Source organism: Phoxinus phoxinus (genome assembly GCF_949152265.1).
Source record: "Phoxinus phoxinus genome assembly, chromosome: 11".
NCBI lineage: Eukaryota > Metazoa > Chordata > Actinopteri > Cypriniformes > Leuciscidae > Phoxinus > Phoxinus phoxinus.
In genome coordinates, this window is record NC_136886.1 from 25,904,477 (window position 1) to 25,926,694 (window position 22,218).

The following is a 22,218-nucleotide window of genomic DNA, read 5'->3' on the forward strand; positions in this document are numbered from 1 at the left end:
TTTCTCTGCTAGTCATTGTCGCTTAGCAAAATAGTCTGTTTGTTTGTTGTAGTACTCGAGACTGGTCTTTTTTTTATGGTCTTGGTCACAGACTAAAGGTACATAACACGACAATGATGTACTAAAAAAGGAAACATATTTGTCAATGCGATCTCCGTTCACACGGATTTGCGAAAATGACTAAAAACGTTGTATTATGCTGCCAGGCCAATAGTTGGCATGTCACTTTGTGAAGAAACACTACGCACCTATAGACTGAACACGTAATACTCATATGCATGTGCATGACGTCACTGTACTCACAAATTTGTGCTTTTGTAGTTTATAAGCGAAACGATAATGGTATAGTTTTCAAAAACTTGCACTTTGAAACCCGTTTTCAGGCCCTCAAAACACTGTTGTCGTGTAAATGAACAGCCAAAAAAAATAAAAAAAATAAAAATCAGTTTTTAGTTGAAAATGTTAAATGACCGCTAAGAGGACTCAGGATTTTATTTCAAGACCACAACTGCGGGGATATCACTAAATTTGATTTGTGTTAACATCATTAATATGATCGATATAAAGCTTCCTGCTTCTAATACAATAATTTATTTCTAATTTGATTTCTTTTGTGCCGGATCAGAAATTTAAAAGGGGAATTGTGTCATAATTCGTGGGTCTTCTTGACTACAACACTACTGTTCGTGAATGCCAAAAAGTCGTAGTTTTATATAGCAGCCACTGCTCTGAGCATGTGACCAATAGCGTGGATATCGGTTGCCCAGGTTTCTTCACAATGCAATGTAAAAAAGAAATTAGAACACCTCTCTGTAAAAAAATCAGTAAAATTGTGCGCATGCAAATGTTTGTCTGCCTCAATTGACACATTAATGGCAAATAAAAAATATACAACTTTTTATTTATTTTTTTGCATAAAATATTTGTCTTTGTGTCAACTGGACTTAATAATTGCACAAGGTCATACAGCAATTTCGATTATATTTTGATGTATTCTGCAAACCGTTAATTATTAGGCTGATTATACCATATCTTATGTGTAAACTAGCTCAATTCAATTTCTAGAGCGTGAGAGCTGAGTCAGTATTTTGGCAGTGTACAGCTGAGGTTGAGCGTGAACCATGAGTGAGTTCAGGATGTTTTTTAGGCAGGTTGTTCTTGGAAGGTGGCTTGAGAGGCAGAATGAGCATATGGTGTGATCTGTGAAGGGTGATTAAGGCTGGATGAAGGCTGGAGCACTGCAGGGATGCCCAGGGGGGTCTTTGCTCAGCTGCTGCCTGTACTGCCACTCTGATAGGAAATGGCATTCTGTTCCTGCCCCACTTTTTGGTTGGCATTGCGGCTGTGCAGTTCTGATAAGATTACCAATATTAGAGAGAAACGCACACATTTACAGTCTGATTCAACTTTGTTGGATAAGCAGAGCATGATCAGATCATGCACTGTGATATGCTCTTTTACTCACGGGCAGAAGTGTGTTTGTGAACTTGGCCTCTGTACTCAAGCCCTTCCTCCACCTGCTCATGAATATGTAATGTGTGTGCTAAATGCCACATTGAAACTACATGGCTCATGAATTATAAATGCATCAATGTAACAACATAACTCAAATGCTAGTCTGAAGCCCTTGAGCTGACCTCAAAGCTCCTATAAACAGACTCAAATTGTGAATTTAGCTTGTGCGCAGAATTGGAATATCGCATAAAACATTTGCGAATAAAGCACCGTTTCCATTCAGTCAGTCAAAGCGAACAAAATCGTCTCTTCCTGATCAACTAAGACAAATGGAAGTTGATGCAGTTGGAGAAGCCACTATGTATAATAATGTTTTATATTTCCACCCAGAGCGTGCAAATGAAATGCAATAAACTTGCAAAGTTAACTTGCTTTCTGAGGCGGATGCAACGCAGTCGTGTAAGACAGTTCTGGGAGGGAATTATACCAAACTTTGACTTTGTTTTAGGCATTTCAGAATGACCAACACAGCATTTCAGATCCAACGAGATCGGTTCGTGGGTTGGTCCAGTTATGTCGTCACATGTCTTTTTTGATGCGCATCGAGGAATTTATTCGGTAAATGTGTTTCCATCGCAGTTTATGTGATGTTTTCACAGTTGTACTCAGTTGAGCACATACGTTTTTAGAATTTGTGTATCTTTGTGTTTCCATCCAGTGTTTTTTATGCGATATCCCAAAATGCACATAAAAATAGGTGGATGGAAACATAGCTACTTTTGATCACTATATTAAGGCCTAGTTTGACTTTAGCAAGCAAATTGTCTTAAGTTGTTTTATGTACAGTATAAATATTGTACACTAATTAATGTTTTTCTCTCTCTTTTATGTAATCTTGGCTTCCTTGTCGTGATCCTCACAGGTAAGAGATGATTTATTTATTTAAAATCAATCAAATGTATTCTCTTTTTGAGCTATGGTTCTCAGAAAGAGCCCCAGAACACTTCCAGGGAGGCTGCAGGGTGATTTAGAGTTAGTTCACCCAAAAATGATCCCATAATTTACTCACCCTCAACCTCAAGCCATCCTAGATTTATATAAGTTTTTTTCTTTCAGCTGAACACAATCAGAGTTATACTAAATAATATCTTGGCTTTTCCAAGCTTTATAATGGGAGTGAATAGTAACTGAGATTCTGAAGCCCAAAAAAAGGGCATCCACCAATCTTAAAAGTGATCCATACGGCTCCAGGAGGTTATAAAGGCATTCTGAAGTGAAGCGATGTGTTTTTTTGTTAGAAAAATATTCATATTTACAACTTTATAAACTAGAATCACTGGCTTCCCTACGCAAGTCTGATTCCGGCGGAAGAGTGACCTCAGACCCGGCGCTTGACGTATTGACGAATTCAGAAGCGCAGGGGACATGGAGCAAAACAAAACACCAGTCTTTAGTTTTTAAAGAGATCTGTCGGAGAAGCTTAAGTTTGTTGCCCAGCACTATTTGTTTGAACCGCGAGAGGAGTCTATTCTCACTTAAGCTTACGCTATTACGTCATACTCCGGGACTCGATTCTCTAGGACAGACGGACGTTACCGGAAGCTAGTAATTACAATTTATAAAGTTATTATTATTATTTTCTTATTAATAATGCAGAAATAAGGTTGTGTTGTTGCAAAGTGCAGGTCGAGCAGAAATACTAGTCGGCCTGGTCTACACACCTCTTTGAATTCTGAGACCGCGAGAGCCAGCACCAGGGAATAACATTGTCATGTTGTAAAAACATGTAAAACCCTCCATATTGTTGCTGTTGTTTTTTTTTTGGCACAGGTATACTTAACTCAACGTCATTGTGACGCCATTAAAAAAACTATTCAGATTTTCCAGAAAGAGCACCACATGATAGCCTACATAAATCAGATCTGAGCATTTGCGACACGCATTGTGATACTCAATCATTCAGATCAGATTCCAGTCGGCTACACATAATCAGATTTGGGCTGACGGTGTGAACGTTACCTCCAAATAATTACAATAATTACAAAACTGTACATTTTCTGTAACGTTGTGGGAATATTAGTAATTTCTGCTGTTCCTCTAATATTATCTGTCATTCTTAGCATTATCTGTTGTTCATACAGTATATGTAATCCATAGTATTATCTGCATTTCCTTTAGTTTAGTATCATGTTCGGATCTGTTCTTTGACTATTTATAGCTTGCGAGGCATTGCACAAATCTTAATCCCTTTTGTATTTTTTTTAAATTGTGCTTTTGTGTGAATTGTGTACCTACATTCATGCCCATATGCCAGTGTGCGTGTGTGTATTCCAACAGGGGTCTGTACTCTCTGCTAACTGACCCATTTTCCACAGCCTCATGGGGGGGATGAAAGGCAGCGTGGTGCTTCGCTCTTTCAATCTCTCTCTGCATCAAAGAGAGAGTGAGAGCTGCTCAAACGCACCTTATTCACTGTTCAAACCCCTCTATCCCAGCATCCCCACATCAGCTCCATCACAGCTCTGTTGGTGGCTTCATAACGGCCTTTTAATGTCTAAACAAGCTCCGTTTAAAGTTTTTAATGGGTTTGCGTGAGCTGACACTGAAAAGCCAAGCGTTTCTGCTGTGTTGCAGGGCTGCGATTCATATTTAATGCAATGCGGAGAGTGTGTGAGTGTGTGTGTCGATGCGTAGGAGGGAAGCTGCAACTGAGGGTACGTTTTTTTTTTTTTGAACGTAGAAAGCACGAGAATGTCTTTTATATTCCACTGCAGTGTCAATTCCCTTTTGGCTTTGCTAGTTTTCTGATCTCCATTTTAGCAGTGACCTGCAAAAAATGCTAACATAGATTGAGTCTCTCACCACCATTTTGTTTCAGTTCCTGAACTGTAGCGTCAAGGTTGATGAAAGGCCTGAAAGTAAAATCTGCCCTCAGGTAAAAGTGGCCTATGTTGACTGTCATGTGACAGACAGGCTGCTTATGTCGCTTTTGCACTTTTTTTTTCCCTTCTTGTTGCTGCTGTGAACACGGTTTCAATTGACTTATGTATGCTGCAAGCCTTCTGAACTCAGTCTGGAACTACTATTGATTTTGTTGTAATAAACAGCTTCTAGTGGTTTCATGTTCATGACAAGCTTATTTATAGTTCAGAACTACAGCATGAAAGCAGACCGCGGGAGTCGGGACAGAATGGTTTTGTATGGAATTAGCTCTTTATTAGCTTTTTCTGCAAAAAAAAACACACAGATACATTACATTGTCAATTTTGATTGTTTTTCCATGGCAAATAAACACTCTTTCTCATCCGCAGCCGCTGAACTCTATGGCTGGTTTCCTTCTCCTTTTTATAAAATGTAAACACTAGATTATGCTTTAATCAGGTCATGACACATATTACATTACAAAAGAGGTTTTTCAAAGGCTTTCCTCACTGAGCCAGCAGGTGGTGTGCACCTACAAGGATTTCAGTTGGCAACTGACTTGGCATTAAATCAAATAGTTGGTATTATTGTTTCTTCTTCTTCTTGGATTACGATTCACAGTCTGTAACCAGGTAATTTGTTAATTAACATAATTTGACTTTTTAAATTTATATTTAATATTATAAATTGTATTATTAAATTTTTTGAATTAATGTAAATATGTATAATTATATATGTTTACTATTAACACAACAAATATTAACTTTATTTATAATTTTTAAAAAAATCATTTGTAAATTAATATAATTGGACTTTTAATATATTTGTAGTTAACATGTTTTATATTTTAATTATTAATTATATAATATTTTAATATACAATTAATGTATATATATGTATATATATATATATATATATATATATATATATATATATATATATATATATATATATATATATATATATATATATATGCAGAGGCAAAATTTCAGTTTATTAGAAAACTTTTGTGAACATTTTTAAATAACTAAAATAATTGGACATTTAATATAGTTTATATATTACTTATGTTTTATTATTATTAATGTAATATATTGTATACTAATTAATTAACCTATTAACAAATGTAACATTGTTATTTATTAAACAATATATTAAATATAATATATTTTATAAAAAAAAAATATTTTTTGCTGATAAAAATTTCAGTTAATTTGCAAACTTATTTGACAAAGAAACTGATCATTTTCTTGGATTTAAGCAGCACATCTGCTTATTTTGCTGTTTCATCACAGTTAGAAACATGTTCCATTACAAGATCGTTCCAAACCGTTTAGTAATATCATATTTGCTAGCTGACACGATCATATCATGTAAGACAATCAAATTGAAGTTCACACTGGGTTAACCTGATCATCGTCAGTTTTTAGGTATAGTTTCTGTAAACCTTGGCTCTTCATGTTCTGTTCTTAACCAGACATGAAAGCAGTCGCAGATATAATTTGTGTTTAACTTGTGGACTGCACTTTACGTTCTATCAGTTAAAGCGATGATATGATTTCTCTTTCTCTCAAGTGTTTCTCTTTGTTGGTAAAACAGTGATCAAGACATGGACCAGATCCTTGTTCTCTCGCTCATTCCCATTGAGAGCTGTGGTGCTTTTCCTTTTAAGCTTTAGCTAATAACATGGACCAGAGATTCTGTGCGGGCTGCACCTGTGAAGCTCTGTGGTTCGTATTCGGGATCTTACATGATGCAGGAGTGATGAAACCCGCCAATCATGGGGCCTGTCGACACCCCGCCACTGGAGCGCAGCAATAAACATGGCTCTTTTCCACCTTAGCCTTTTATCTCAGATGAAAGTCTCTCCCCTGTGAGTCTTGCCAACCCTTCCAAGTGCAGCAAATGGGCCAGAGAACACCTGCTAAAGTCAGCATGTTTTTTACATCCCTCACTGTTCCTTCCATCTCGATTTCTTATTATTTTCTTTCTGTCTGTCCGCCCACCTTGCTCTGGGATCCAGTTTTCTCTCAGGCCTGAGCCTTCCTTGAAGGTTAAGTTGGCACTGGGCATCTACGTCATGGGTCTGTCATAACTCAAATAAGAATAGTCAATTCTTTTCAGTTCTACTGTTGTGGTTTGTTGGTTGTTCTTTGTTTTATGGGCTCCTTGTTAAACTGCTTCTGCTGTGTCATACAAAACGTTTCAGTGCTATTTGGCTTTGTTTCTATACGACTGATGATTTTGCTATTTTAATTAGGTGTTTTTTAGGGTTATTAGATGATTTTTAGCTTTTTTTTTTCATTCATTGGTATTGATTGATATGTATACCAATTTAACCTGTTTGTACATTTCAAAACAAGTATAAAAAATATTTTTTGGGAATTCATTTATTTTAAGTAAAGCTGCAGTCCGTAGTTTCTCCTCTTTGTCGCCATCTCTGTTTGAAATCTGCAATTGCAGTTATTTGCAGAATTATCAAATATTACGTGGGTTGTTCCTCAGCATTATGGTAAAAATGTAATACTATGGCAACAGCTTTCTTACCTGCACGAGACGGGATTTTGCTCCGGAGGTTTGGGTGGAACTGAAAGAACCTCAGTTTGCACTAAAACACTGTTCGTGGTCATCCAGTTTGAAATGTTATCTACAAACACTGATGTTTTTCAGATTTTCGTCACCGCTTTCTGCATGTTCACGATTCTTTGCAGTCTTTATCCCCTGCCTACAGCGCATTGGAAGTAACTCAGTCCCGCTAAACGTTTACTCTTTGAATTCTTGCACCCGGGAACAATACAAATGGACACTATTATGACTAAAAGTTTTCTAAGAAGTATTTCCTACTATAGAAAAGTAGTATTTGAACTCTGGTAAGCCTATCCATAGCAGACTGGTTGGACAGCAACATGCCCTATGCATTATGGGTGTTGAATTTGTCCTTTTTAGCAAAACAGAAGACAACAGCCTTTTTTCTCTAATCGGTTAGCACCAATAAAAAAATGTTTCTCACCTTTTTACTGTATAGGCAGCCAAGGTTGATTGAAAGTCCATTTTGCCATCAGTGAAGAACCCATTTACTATAACACCTTCAATGTATTCTTTATGTAATCATAATAACGGTTGATTTTTTCAAACTGTACATTGTTGCAATGCCTAAATTCACTTAAAATCAGCATTCATTTTAAGCTTGATTTTGAGTTTGTGTTTTTATTATTCATTTATTTATTACTAAAATTGTAATATTGACCATTTATTGGTTATCGACCAGAATATGAAAGTAATTATTGGTTTATCATATTTGCCATGGCCAAAATTTTAACATTGTGCATCCCTAATTGAGATTTCACACACATATATATTCAGAAATATAATACTCTCTGTGGTTTTTGCCACACAAAGCATTCTGGTTTGCGGTTTTATGGTGAATGTGGGAGATTTACTTGTGTAGTACATTGGAAGTCCAAGGCACTCGCAGAGCTCACTAAAACAGTGTGGGCTCTTTTGGCCCGCTGAGAAGACAGGTGGTTCTTCACGGAACATCCTCTTCAGACCAGGGATCTCGAAACATAATTTCATTAAAGCAGCTTTCATGGTCTACACAGCAATTATCTGAAGCCTGTGTTTTTCTTGGCCATGAATAAAAAAAGGATGAGGAGGGAAAGAACAGATCCAGAATACTCTAGACAATGTTGGCTTTGAAGTAGATATCCAACTCTGTTTGCCAATGCTCTTCATTTGCAAGCATGATCTCTAATTGTGTTATCTTTAGGATATTACAGTTTGTGCATTCAGATGAGAAACTGATTTTGAAACCATTTATTTGGTGCAGTTGAATTATGCATGTTTTGAAGACGCGTTAGGCAAATTCTCAGGGTTTGTAACTGTAAGGCAAGCAGTGCTCCTTTTATTTCATGGCATACAGTGGGAAATCCCACACTGGAGAATGTTTGTGCGATCAGTCAAGCTCCTCGCCAGCGGTGCCACATGCCTTTCGAAATAACTGTACCCCATCGTCATTTTTATTCAACTGTGATGGTGAAGATAGAAACATGCTTGATGTTCACCTCTTATATATTTCATATGTGGCTGTTTTATATTCCATTCTCTGTGTTAAAGTATTCAGGAGGGATGAAGTCATGCAGTCACACTGACGATAGAACATGTGAAGGGCGATGTTGCATCAAGAGCGTGTAAGTGCATACCTAGGCTTTTAAGCTTGCGTCTCTTTCTGACAGTCCTGTGGATGTGATGAAAGGGCGAGGCTTGTTTGAAGTCGGACTTCTTCTATAGAGTGTATCATTTGCCTAAACTGATTTTCTATAGCCTCGCTAGTGCAGAGTTTTGAAGTCCTACGATCAGAGCAATATTGAAGGAACTGGATCACGTTTGGTGTGTGGGTCCATGAAGCTGACATGCCCTGTCGATTAATTTATTCAAAAATATTCGAAATGCTATTCATATGACTTAAATACGCCTCTTCCAAGATGATCATGTTTTTAATTTCTGAATTTAAATTATTTTGTTGTTTTTTTTGGGAGCATAAAAAAGGTCAGTGTGATATACAACTGTCCTGATATCTTAATGAAGAAAAACATTGTGTTACAAGAAGTTCTACAAAAGAAAAGTATTTTGACACATCTATTATTATTATTTCTTAAAAATGTTTTAAGACTTTCACCACTTAAATATTAATATTTGAGTGTCACAACAACTTATATTCATATTTCAAAACCTTTTGTCCGCCAAATCAAAATCATATGGTGCAACCCAAAAATTGGATAAAACCAACATGCAGAAAACAATTATTGAATTTGACGCACATAAATCATAAAACTATAAAATAAGTTTAAAAAAATAATATATAATATATATATATATATATATATATATTTGAAAAAAATATACTCGAAGATATAGAAATATACTCAATTAAACCATATATATATATATATATATATATATATATATATATATATATAATGTATGATTAATATATCTACACTTACATTGGAATTGAAACTATTCCAGTCACTGGATTAATGTAAAATATTTTTTATGGTTTTGACAAAACAGGTTTCACATCTTGTATCTTGTATTATTAAGATGAACAAAATGTGGTCTTTGGACCGGGGAGTAGATGAAGACTGCTGGAGATGGAAGCTTCACAGAGGCTGGTGGGGCTCCATTGCTGAGTTATTATGGGGAGGACAGGGGAGAGGTGATGGTGAGAAAAGCTCTACAGAATGGATCCTAATGAGCTGCTTCTAATCCGCCTAAATCTCTGTGAAGATTCCACAAATGTCAGGCCTGGATTGAAGGCGAAAGGAAGACACAGGGATTTGAGCGGCGAGATAAGAGGGGTAATCTTCCACATCCACACCTCCCTCCTCAGAGAGAGACAAGGGGGGTGATGGAGAGGTGGCCCGAGGGCAGATGAAAGCGCTCCTCGACCTCAAGTGTGTTCTGACTGCTTATGAAACATGATGTGATTAGTCCATACTACTCTGTTTTATACCGTCACATCATACTATATGCTTTGAGAGAATATATGGATTATTTTAGTATGTGGAAGTGCAGTGATCTGTAAAAAAAAAGAAAAAGAAAAGAAGTGTGTGTGGGTATATATATATATATATATATATATATATATATATATATATATATACCAATTAAGTAAACCAAATAAATTATATAAATTAAAATGTTCCCAGTTCCCACACACATTGATGCTTTTTTTTTAAACCCTAATTTTTAGTGCCATAGCATCAATAAAACAACCTTCTGCTAACGATATTCGTGAATATAAACAGTTTAAAGCTATAACATATGCACAGAACAACTACTTTGTACATTGTAGCACGCTTCTTCTTTCTTCTGTGAGCCCGGGTGGGTTTAAAGGTTTTGATGGACAGAGAAGTAGAAACTCCACCCCCGCGCGTCCGCTAGATAACGCGGTGTCCCGGAGTGGATCATCCAGCGCAGAAGATTCACTTCAAACTCATATTTACTGTTTTTCTTGACACACCAAAGCAAATACAAACGCTTGCATAGCAGTTACATTTATATGAATCACAACTTTTTGATTCTGGATAGGTTCACTACTTTATAACACATTTATGCGTGCAGGATTTTAAGTAGACTTACAACTTGTGCTTGATATTGCTTTCGGGCACCAACAATAATAAACATTATAGGTAGCTACAAAATATTGGGTTAGATTAGTTTTTAGCATGCTGATTTAATGCATGATGCTTGTATTTTATATTGATTTATTGCCTTTTCCCCCGTATGACAATATGATGCAAGTCGCATGTAACCGCACTAGTGTGGAATGCGTTTTGGAGAAATCCGCTCCGGGTTTTCCTTCGGCTCTAACTGGATGATTTGTGTGGATACGGAGCACACGGGGCTGATAGAGGAGAGAGACGGGTATGGATCCGTAGCTGTTGCGGCTCTCTGTCTCGTTTCTCGGGACTCTCGTTTTGCGAGCTTCGGGTCGTGCATGTTACATTTGAATGAGAGTAGGAACGCACCGCGGCGGGAAACAAAGGCGCGACCGGTCCTGTGTAAAGGGTGCAAGCTGGCTGCGCGGCGGGGGATGCACGGGCACAATAGGGAAGACCACACTCTTCTGCTTAGGAGGACAGTGTTGCAATAACATTTCCCCCCAGACAGACAACCCTCGCAGCGGGAAGCAGGAATTTGAAGCCGGACTTTACTTTTCTGTGAACATGATGACGGGCTTTGCATTGGACGTTTAGGTGACTTGACGGGGATCCTTTTTTTTTTGAAAGCGCAAGTACTCGGAACGCACCGGCACATCAAAGGAACATTTATTTGGATTTTGTGCACACCACCGCGATTTTGTAAAAAGCAACTTTTTCAACAGAGAGCTAAGATTATTATTATTGTTTATGTTGTTATTATGTACTCTGGGAATCACCAGCTGTGGGTGAAATCACACTAGAAACGGCTGTTTGACGTTAATTCACTTATTTGGATTTGGTTTCTGAAGAATGTACTTACTTGATTCTAATTACCCGGAAAGGATGGAGCGGGGTACGCCACAAAGAAAAACCGTGTACCGGATATCTTTGACATTAGTGAAGAAAGAAAACCTGCAGGATGGCGGAGGCTCGGCGCACCGGCGGCTGGAGAACCCTAAAGTGAGCGCGTACCGGCGGGAGGGGGTCGCTGAGCCTCAGCGGAGCTCTGCTCTGGAAGAACTCAAAGAAGTGGAGGACGAGACGGACGATTTTTCTACGCACTCATACATGAGGAACTTCAGGACCTTTAGTACTGGACATCTTGAGTTGGGCAGGTTGAAAATCTCAAGGAGGGCGCAGCTTTCACTTAAAGACAGAGAATTAAATGAAACGTGCATCCTGCCAGAGAATGGACAGAGGAAGGAAAATGGGGCACCAGTGCAGAAAAGGGCAGAAGATATAGCTGAAAGTGACAGATTGAAACGTGATGCAGAGCGTGGAGAAATCTGCAGCACTACTGCTGCTAATGGAGAAAACACGGGTATTAGAAAGAAAGTCCTCAAGACCTCTCGGAGCACAGAGGAGACGGTCAGTACGTGGTCAGATGAGACCTCTGAGGAGGCGAAGGGTGGCAGGACGGCCAAGGAGAGCTGCATCTCCTCGTTGCTGGCTAAAGGGAATGGGAAGTCACCCAAGCCTGCGCCTCAAACCCCTCCGCCGAAGAAGCACCCAAGCCTGCTGCGGAGAAGTTTCAGCTTTCGCCACTGGACGGGTGGAGAGTTGATCCGCATACGGGCGCTCTCCAAAGAGAAGCACCACAGCAGCTCGGGCTGCATCGGCCGAAACGGAGAAGAGAGTCAGGCCCAATCCGCCGTGGTACTGCAAAACATGACGTTCGCCGAGTCGGAGTCCTCTGAGAAGCGAAACACTTTGGATGTGGGTGAGGTTCTGAGCAAAACTGACTCTGTGATGGAGCCGGGCCGCAGGGAGAGGATGAAGGGCAAGAATCGCACATTGGACAACAGTGATCTTCTCAAGATGTCGGATAAATCTTTGGTGGACAAGGAGGGATTTATGAGAGGGACGGGCTCCCGTTCCAGCGGGCAGGAACGTAAACTTATTAGATTTTTCAGCGGAATCTTCTCAAAGCGAGACGGGACGTCCACGCCGCTTAGCAGCCCAGGTAATCGAGCTCTCCGGAAAAACGGCCTGCTGGGAACTCAGCGCAGATCGGAAATGGGCTACTCGCAGTCCAGCAGTGAGAGTGTTAACGGATGCCAACCGGACGGTAATAGCTGCTTTTCTTCTCTCTGCCATTTTTTTTCTACTTCACATGTTATTAGGCAGGAGGATGCTCTGTTTGCTTTTCTGGTCCTAGGACAGGCCAGAGGGATGCATGTTTGTTTTGGCCAGGAAGGTGATGTTTAGCTGGCACTTTGCAGGCCGCCTGTGTTTGTGTTTCATTATGCTGCATGCTTGCAGCTTACTCTGAGATCTGGCAGCCTTGTTTGCAACCGTGAGTGTTTACATTCTTGAACCGTGAATGTAAAAAAACTCATTTAGTGCTGTATCGGTTCTGTCAGCCTGCTCTGTTCATTTTGCTGGCAATGTCAGAGTGACCGTTTCTCCCACTTGTCTTTTTTTTTGATGGAGTTAATGTAAGGGGATTGCACTATTCACATTTACACCTCATTCTCTGTTGTTCTGAAGGCATTATCTCACTCTCTGTTACTGGAGATAGAAGGCCACCACCCTCTCCTGTCACTAATATGGTAATGTAGAGCTGCTGGTAGATACTGTTTCATAGAGATTTTAATGAATTACCTCAACATCTAATGTCTGTGAGGGGAACAGATCCTACTGAAAGACAGATTGCCACTCTCTGTAAAACAGGCCTTTTGGTTAAGAGGTTTCAATCTTTTCATCTCTTAACTTCATGATCCCCTTGCAATGGACCCCTTCTTAAAATATAATTGCAGCAATTCAATTCTAAAGACTGAATTATACAGTTGTTAAGTCATACTATAAAGACATTTTCCCAAAAAATAAATAATTGGCTATAACAAATAATTATTTGGTGTTGTTGACTGTATTTTTTTCTAAACCACTATTAGAATAATGTTAGATAATAATTCTTAAAAATAATAATAAAAGCACATATTTCTTACCGGTTACAAACCGGTAGAGTTGTCAGTAGAATACAATTCTCATGATTTTGAAGTAATTTTAAACAATTTTAATTGAAATCTTAAGATTGTTACTTTGACAACCCCAAAAAACTTTTTTTTTTTTAGAAAACCTTGTCATCTTTGTCATACTATCATTTTTTGTGGAGTTCCAAAAGGAAAAGGGTTTATTGGGCAGTTCCTCTCTCTTTGTAAAGTGTTACATTTTGAAATATGTAAGATGATGCCGATGCAGGTATGAATTTAATTGGCAATGTTTTGTTTTTACATTTGTGCCAGAGAGGGAGTTATTTCAGGACAGTGTTAATGATCAGGTCAGCGCTAATGCCCGTAACACGGCATGTAGTAAAACCTTTAGTGTCTGTGGGGTGAGACAGCACCTTAGCTGATTAGCCGTTTCCACATTCCTCACATTCCAGAGGCATTCCGGACTCTTTAGAAGAAATACATTCTTGCCAATTAGATAATAATTTTACGTTAGAACAGTGTCATGTTTCCTTTTAAATGAGCAGCTTTACCTAGAACTGTTCAATGATGCATCAATCCATCAATTGTTGTTGGCTAATATTTGTCTTAAGCAGGTAATTCAGGATTTATATATTTTAAATGGCGTCATACAAAATGTATACACATGGAGGGAATGGTTATGAATAACAATTACAATTTCAGTATGTTCTCAGAACCCTGTGAAGTGAGTTATGTACCAATACTTATTCTTTTTAATTATAATGAAGTGAGTGGCCAGAATATTCTTCAAAGTTTTGTCTTCGAGAATCCAGATCAAATCTTTTGTTTTCCACATAATGGGAATTACAGGTTTGGAATGACACGAGAACTAATGAAAGTTATAAAATTTTTGGGTGTTTATGAGGGCTTACCAGCAATGTATGTTCATTGAAATAAGTTAATTTTACAGTATCAGCTTTTTTGTGAAATTTATTTGTTTGTGGTTTTTGTTCAAACTATTGACAGGAATCAAATCCAAGTGAAAATTTCTGATTGATTGCATTTGTAGAATGGTTTTCATTTTTGCTTTTGTAGCAAAACTATGTGACGCATTCGAACACACCTGCCTCCTTTGAGGTTTATTTTTAGTCCGTCGCTTGTTTCATGACTCAGCATGTGTGGACGTAGCTCTGACGTTTCCTCGCCATGCAGCCTTGGAGTCATTAGTTAATTTCAGTTCAGTTAGCATTGCTGTGTTAGCTTGCAGCCGGATGGGGTATGACTTTCATTCCTTTAGCTCTGGTGAGCAGGATGTGAGATGGCACTGCAATGTCAGCGTTATATAGTCCTGCAGGGGATATTCCCAGATGGGTCCTGCATTTTGATAAATTTATAGGCGACGGTTGCCCTCATACAGCACTTACTGTCCTATAGCTTGAATGTGCAGCGTTCAATCATTCATAATAAGAGCAGAAATGCATATTAATGAAGTAAAAGGGGCAGTTTGCAGTATTGAATGCAACTTTAAAGTCCCCCTGTAGTCAATGATTTTATTCCTTTTGATCACCTCTGATTATCTTTGATCACCAAAATGACATTTTTTAAAGTTTCATGTCTTAAAATAGCTTGAATGTATTGTAACTCTACACCCGTGCCTAATTTATTATACGTGTTCTATGAATATGCAAATTATCCCCGTCTCCACTCACTCACACCAGCTCGGAGATCCACTCGTTGACGTGATTGGTTACAAAGTAGTTCAGAAACACCAGCGATTTCAAATTGTGTTTATGGTCCACTGCACTGCAGTTTTAAAGAGAAAATACTCCGCAATGGTGTTGACTTATGAATTTGCACATGGTTTTTCTTAAAGCACATTAAAAACACCACATAGACATATAAACAACATTAAAAGCTTGATTTTCACCACAGGGGGACTTTAAGATTTCAGACTTCTGTTCACAGAACTTAATCTAATGCTTACGAGAAGCAGAAGTTGTATTACCCCATATCATTGATGCTCCCATGTTGAAGTGGCTAGAGGAAGTAATGGACGCCAGTTTTTTTTTTTTTTTTTTTTTTTTACATCGAGTCATTGAGTGTTTAAATAGAACTCACTCTCAGTTTCCTCTGGAACAGTGTGATCACTAGGGTGTCTGTTTCAGTGTTCTGCTCAGGTATTCACTGTTGGTAGAGAGAATAATATTTGTGTTATTAGATTTGTTTAATATGGGATGGCTGGAGGGTATGAACTGTGACTATCTGCCCCACTGCCACACCCTCAACATGAGCCGTCTATTAGTGTCAGGTATGAGTGGGTGGGGTTGTGCGTGTGTGTGACCTACATCTGCAGCCATGCAGAAGTAATGCCGGTTGCATGTGGAACTGTGACATGCTGGATGTGATAAGAGCATAGCTGGAGCTTCTCGTGGGACTAGTGTCTGACAGTGGAATGGAAGCAGACTGTCTTATACACTCACTCATACACAGAAGTTGGAACGTCTTTTTTCAGACACTCATTGTCTGACTGAGTCAGACACTGCTTTGATTTTTTTTTTTTAAAGAAGTGTTTAAATATTGTATGAATATTCACTTTTATATTCTTACGGGCCATTTACACACAAAGGGTTTTTGCATTTAAAAATGGGGCAGTGGAATAAAAATAAAATGCAAAGTCTTGAGACAAGTTGAACTACTTTTGACCGCATTCTAACAACGCAGTGCTCATTTGCAAGATGATGCGAAATATGCGAGACATGAGCACAAAAAGTCAGAGGTTTGTCTAGGGTATTTTTACTTATAAAAACAGAAAAGAGCTTTCTGTGTGAACGCAGAAGTGATATCTTAATGCCTTATACACTCACACACAAAAAATACTTTTGTGTAAGGATGGGAATCATAAGGAATGTAATGATTCTGATTCTTTAATGGATCCATTAATTCATCTTTTTTTAGAGATTAATATATATGGAATCAGAGTGACTTTAACGTCTGCAATGTATCTTTTTGATTCCTGTTCACGCCAACACATGTTGTTTGGCGTGAAAATCCTGTATGGAAGAATGAAGTCAAACAATATTTACACATTTTTAACAGCCGTTCAGATTGCATTGCATTGACGGCATGTGAATGTTTGTGTTGGTCTGAACAGATACATTCAAATGAAAATGTTTATCGCACTGAACAATCCTCTTGGTGTGAACAGTCATTCGTTCAAGAATTGGCCTACACTGGTTGCATTGTATGTTTTGTGGTGCTGCTGAATTGTAGTGCATGAAACCGTTAAAATGTTTCTGTACCGTGATCTTTCCTCATCAGTGGAAGAATCCACATTCAGGAATCATTAGAAGAACCAAAAGCCATGAAAATCCTTTGGCTCTGGTCCCTTTTTAATGGTACATTGTCCTGATAAAGAGAAAGACATAATGTGAAAGAAATGCAACTGTGGATTGCAGCCAGAGATGAATTGTTGAGTTGTACTGTATCCATGCAGCTGTCATCATTGCAGTGTGCTGTAGAACATCCACTCCAGAACAAAGACACAGCAGGGACAGACTAAATGTGGCTTTTGTTTCCCATGCCATGCGGCACGGGAGTAGGAAGTAAAGGAGAAGGATTGGGCTAAAGTAGTGAATTATTGTGAGAGGGTCTGTGTTCTTAGAAGGTGGAGTGTTGACACATGATTTGGACAGGCATATAGACATAGCAGAGAGTAACTTGGAAAAGCAGGGAGGGACTCGCTGCAGGCCAGACTCAAACCTGCATCATCCGCTTGAGCAACACTAGGAAGTTGGTCTAAAACAGTGTCCTAACCAGACATGATGCCGTGACACATGGTAAAGGTGTGTTGTCAATGTTGATCAAAGTTTTTGTCCCAACCAGCCACGACGGCTTGATTATGTACTTTATTTAAAGTCCCTGTGTCATGAAAATTAAGCTTTTAATGTTGTTTATATGTCTATGTGGTGTTTTTAATGTGCTTTAATACAAACCATGTGCAAATTCATAAGTCAACAACACCATTGCTGAGTATTTTCTCCATTAAACTGCAGTGAACCAAAGACGGTCTCAAAAACTTGGTTTGAAATCACTCACTGGTGTTTCTGACGTCACAAGCTACCTTGTAACCAATCACGTCAACGAGAAGATGATGTGAGTGAGTGGAGGCGGGGCTAATTTGCATATTCATAGAACCGAGTATAATAAATTAGTTACATTCAAGTTATTTTAACTTGAATGTAACTAGGGTGTAGTTTTTATGAATTATGGTACTTATCCATGTTGTTGTGAATGCAGCGCGCTTGCGAAGAGATCCCACCCACACGCTCTTCTGATTGGCTGGGATTTTTGATTGATTTGGTCACATCTCGTAGTCGTGTCGCATCTGGTTTGGGCAGACAAATTGCTTATCGCTGAAATCGTATCGCCTCACGTCTGGCTAGGACACCGTGCAAGTGTGCGTGTACATTTTTGCAGTAGTCTTTCGTGGCTACTCCTGGCTTCGTACCACTGCGGAAGCCGAGCTGTGTAAAAATAACGAGCCCTAACCGAGTGAGCAGGGATGGGGGGTGGAGTGGACCGCGTCTGAAACTCAGATGCACTCATCCTGCAGTCTGTGTTTTGTAGGTCAGTCTCTGCCTGCATCCGCAATGTGGTAGCTAGCTGCCGTTGTTATGCACAGAATCCTTAAAGTTTAATGAAGTAGTTTAATGCCTCTTACCTTTCGAGGTTCAAATTCTCCATATTTGACGGGGGTCACGGAAAGGAGCAAGGTTTACAAAACGAGTGTCGCTTCTGTGCGTTTTAGTGATACACATTCAAATGGTAGTGTGTGCATTGTGTTTGTGACAGAGGGAGAAAGACTGTTATAGCTGTAGGCAGTAATACTGACCTGACCAGTGGAGCATGGACACTACACAAATACTCACACACGCACATGTGCCTTCACTAACTATATGCTATTTTCTCTGATGAGGGATGAAGAGAACACAAAAATAGATACCTGAAGCAATGCATACACTTCCCCCCCTTTTTTCCCCATCTTGCTTTTTAAATATATATTTTTTTCATGTCAAATTCAGTTTGTTGTGCTTTATTTGTATGACAACTTTACATGTTGTATTGCCGAAAGGTTGCTGCAACCTTTGCCTCAAAAGGTACAAATAATGAATATGTACAATAATCCGTTTTCTGATGTTCATTGATAACTTCATGGATGTTCATTGATGATAAACTCTAATCTCTCTCTCTCTCTCTCTCTCTCTCTCTCTCTCTCTCTCTCTCTCTCTCTCTCTCTCTCTCTCTCTCTCTCTCTCGCTCTCTCTCTCGCTCTCTCTCTCTCTCTCTCTCTCTCTCTCTCTCTCTCTCGTTTCGGTTAATTAAGTGTCTAGTATATGGATCAGCAGGGTCTTTACGAATCACAAATGCATCCCATTCTGAGGTTCATTACCCTTAGACACCACAGCACGATCCCATTAAACACATGCTGTGTCTGAATACACACCTTCTTGTGTGTGTGTGAGTCACAGCACAGAGAGATCTGTGTGAAGGTAGAGCAAGCATCCTTACAGCTTTATGATGACTACTGAGTGTCCGGAAGCAGATTACATGTCGTCTTCTCTCTGAGTGTTGATACTCTTTTAGACTCTGATGTGATCCAAGCCTGGTATTAAGGTCAGTGTGTGTGTTTGTGAGAGAGATAGAGAGAGGATAAATTAGAGCTGTGCCAAATGCTCTGAGGAAACCAGATGCTAAACAGCGGGAGGGAGTTTTCGCCTCTGTTTGCAGCACTGTTTGTGACCATTGTCGTGATCATTAGCTAGAATTTTATATTGGGAGTTATGTTGTGCGTGTGTGAGACCTTCAGTAGCTGTTATTAGATGTGGTTGGACAGCTGTGTGTACAGATGAATGTGATCATGTTGATCACAGAGGTCAGTTCCCATACTGGAGGAATCAGCCAGACATTAGTTCCCTGTCCCCCACCTGACCTCTCAACACTTTAGTTCACGGTTAGCACTAACAGACACTGATACGGTTTCTGTGCAGGTTCCCGGTCTTTGTCTGTTCTCGAACTGTTCGGCGCGTTTTTTATACAATTTATAATAATGAATATTATTATATTGTTATTGCCCCAATATTGACTAAATGATCATTATAATGCAAATTAAAGAAATTAAACAATTAAAAATCTGTTCTGTATATTGGTTGTTGAATACTTGAAAAAAGTATATTATTGTCTGACAAAACAATATTGGATGTATAGAAAATGGACTAACGTTAAATTGCTATAGAAATGTAGGATACAGTCCATTTAATTTGTGTGTTAAACTGCAAGACTTGACCTGCAGTAAGAAAATGTCCCGCACACACACACAGAGCCATTTTCAGTTGCTGTTTTGCATAGGAACCTATAGGAGTTTTTGCCTATCTGTCTGTCTGCGTGTGTGGGTGTTGTTGAGGGGTCGTAGGGGAAAACTATTGTATTTAGTTTTTTGTTAAGTCTTTTCCATGGTTGTTTGGTGGTTCTCTGTCCTGTTATCTGTGGCTGAAATGGAAAATAAAGGAAGAGAGGGATGGAGCGGTGAGATTTTGCCTGGGAATGTGAAACTGGAGGTGGGGGAAGCCCGCCTGGGTGTGCCAGCTGAGATTTGGCTGCCCAAGAGTTTGGAAAATAGATGTAGAGGTGAGGAGAGATAGAGAAAAAGACAGCTGTTCACATCTTGTTCCCAGCAGAAAAATCTTTGTTTATTGTAGCAGTCCTGCAGCTTAACTGAGCATTTCACTATCAAATCCAAGATCGTGGGTTTCCTCGGAAACAAAAAATGAATACCTTATGTCCCTTAATGCCGACCAAATGCACTGTAAGTCGCTTTTGTTGAGTGTCTGCCAAATGCAGAAATATTGAGGACCATATATAATAATAAATTAATTAATGAGCGAATGATAAATTTGAATATTCTGAAATAAAAAATAAACCATAAATGCATCAGTAAATAATCCAATATGGTCAAATTAGTGTATGTGATTTTGACCTAAATTAATTGTTCAAATCATTTCGTTTTTTTATTTAATTAATTAATTTGCATTCTTTTGCATTTATTTATTTATTTTATATAAAGTTGTTTTATTTATTTATTTATCTATCAAAAATGGTGTTTAGTACTTTTTAACTGATTAAAATATAATATCTAGGTTACTAGAACCCAGTTAATTTTAGTTTATGGCCAGTGTCGATAATTCCATAGAAAGTGGAATGTTCTCACATTTATTACGATAAGTAGGGCTGTAAACGATTAATCGCGATTAATCTAATCCAAAATAAAAGTTTGTGTTTGCATAATATATGTGTGTGTGTGTTGTGTATAATTATTTTGTATATATAAATACACACACATGCATGTATATATTTAAGAAAAATGTGTTATTTATATATAAAATTGTTCTATTTATATATAATATAAATCCTATAAAAATATATATGCAGAATATAAATGCAAATATTTCTCAATTATATACATGCATGTGTGTGTTTATATATACAAAATAATTATACACAACACACACACATATATTATGTAAACACGCACTTTTATTTTGGATTCGATTAATCGCGATTAATCGTTTTCAGCCCTAACGATAAGTTAATATTTTTGGCCTTTATTATATTATAGGAAAGTAAAGTGTGTATCATAATTTGAATTAGTCACTGCATTATTGTGCACAAGCTCTAGCTGCATACTTTTAAGCTCTGTTTCTTTTGTGATCTCACCACGGCTACCCAGTGCTGTCAGTCACCTCTGCAGAGAAGGACAGCTGTGGTCTGCCACCTCTCATGCTCATGTTCTGCATCCCTGCCAGGGCACTTGTGCCAAGGAATTCGGCCACATCTGCATGTTTTCCCAGTGTGTGTGTTGCAGCTGCACAGTACAGATAGCAACACCAAAGCATTTCTGTGGCTTACATTCAGATGTGGGTTCAGAGCATCTTGTGTGGCGTTGAGTTCATGGTTCTGTGTGTGGGAGAGCAGTTGGCATATCTTTGCTTTGCTGCAGGTGTCACCTGTTCAGGTAGTCGATGAGCAAGATAATCGAAGAAGAGGACAAGAGACGTGAGCCTAGTGTAGAGTTTTCTGTTTATCTCCATGCCTTTTGCCTGATCAGTGTCCTGTCTTGTCTTTCGATTTTGTGCACTGCTTTTGACCTATACTTATCTTGCTGAAGTGGACTTCGGTCAGTTTTGTCGGTTTTTTTTTTTGTAGAAACGGCGTCTTTATAAGGGGATGCTCCCAGGTGATCAAAGACTTGACCCTACATGAAGTGATTAATGAATTGCAACCAAAGGGCGCCCTAAAGAACAAAGTTTTAACCCAGATTGCCCAACAGCTCAAACCATTATTTGAAGCAGGACAAAGAGAAAGGTTAAAGCCAAGTATACCTTGATTTACTGTTTGGCGCTAATTTTGTCACCAATAGGTGTGTGTGGACTGTGCACGTGCAGCCCAGTTTTTGTAACTGTGCGCCCTTGTGTGCATTTTCCAAAAAGACAGAAGACAAAGGTGGAAGCAACAATATGAGGAGGTCAGTAGGGCTGGGTATCGATTCAGGTTTTCTAATTAAGTTTTACTTGATTCATATTGCAATTATAATGTCCATTTTGCTTTCCGATGAAAGCAATTATATGGTACTGTAATAAATGACTCGTATTTTTAACTTTTTATTAAAA

The 22,218-nt window shown here is 38.6% G+C and overlaps 1 protein-coding gene across 5 annotated transcripts in view; it reads left to right on the forward strand.

Annotated features, from left to right (window-relative positions):
• The window catches only part of agap1 (ArfGAP with GTPase domain, ankyrin repeat and PH domain 1), a 175,592-nt gene that overhangs the window by 37,550 nt on the left and 115,824 nt on the right, over positions 1-22,218 (forward strand). Inside the window, exon 1 of one of the 5 annotated variants that reach the window (XM_079629330.1) lies at positions 9,581-9,601. The exons of 2 other annotated variants lie outside the window; for them this stretch is intronic. Coding sequence is in view for 2 of the 3 variants with exons in the window: in XM_079629326.1 (XP_079485452.1) it covers positions 11,394-12,651 (1,258 nt within the window). In the remaining variant the exon portion in view is untranslated. Of the gene's footprint in view, positions 1-9,580; positions 9,602-10,776; positions 12,652-22,218 lie in introns of those variants that run through there. 2 more of the 5 variants (XM_079629326.1, XM_079629327.1) reach the window with 2 other exon arrangements.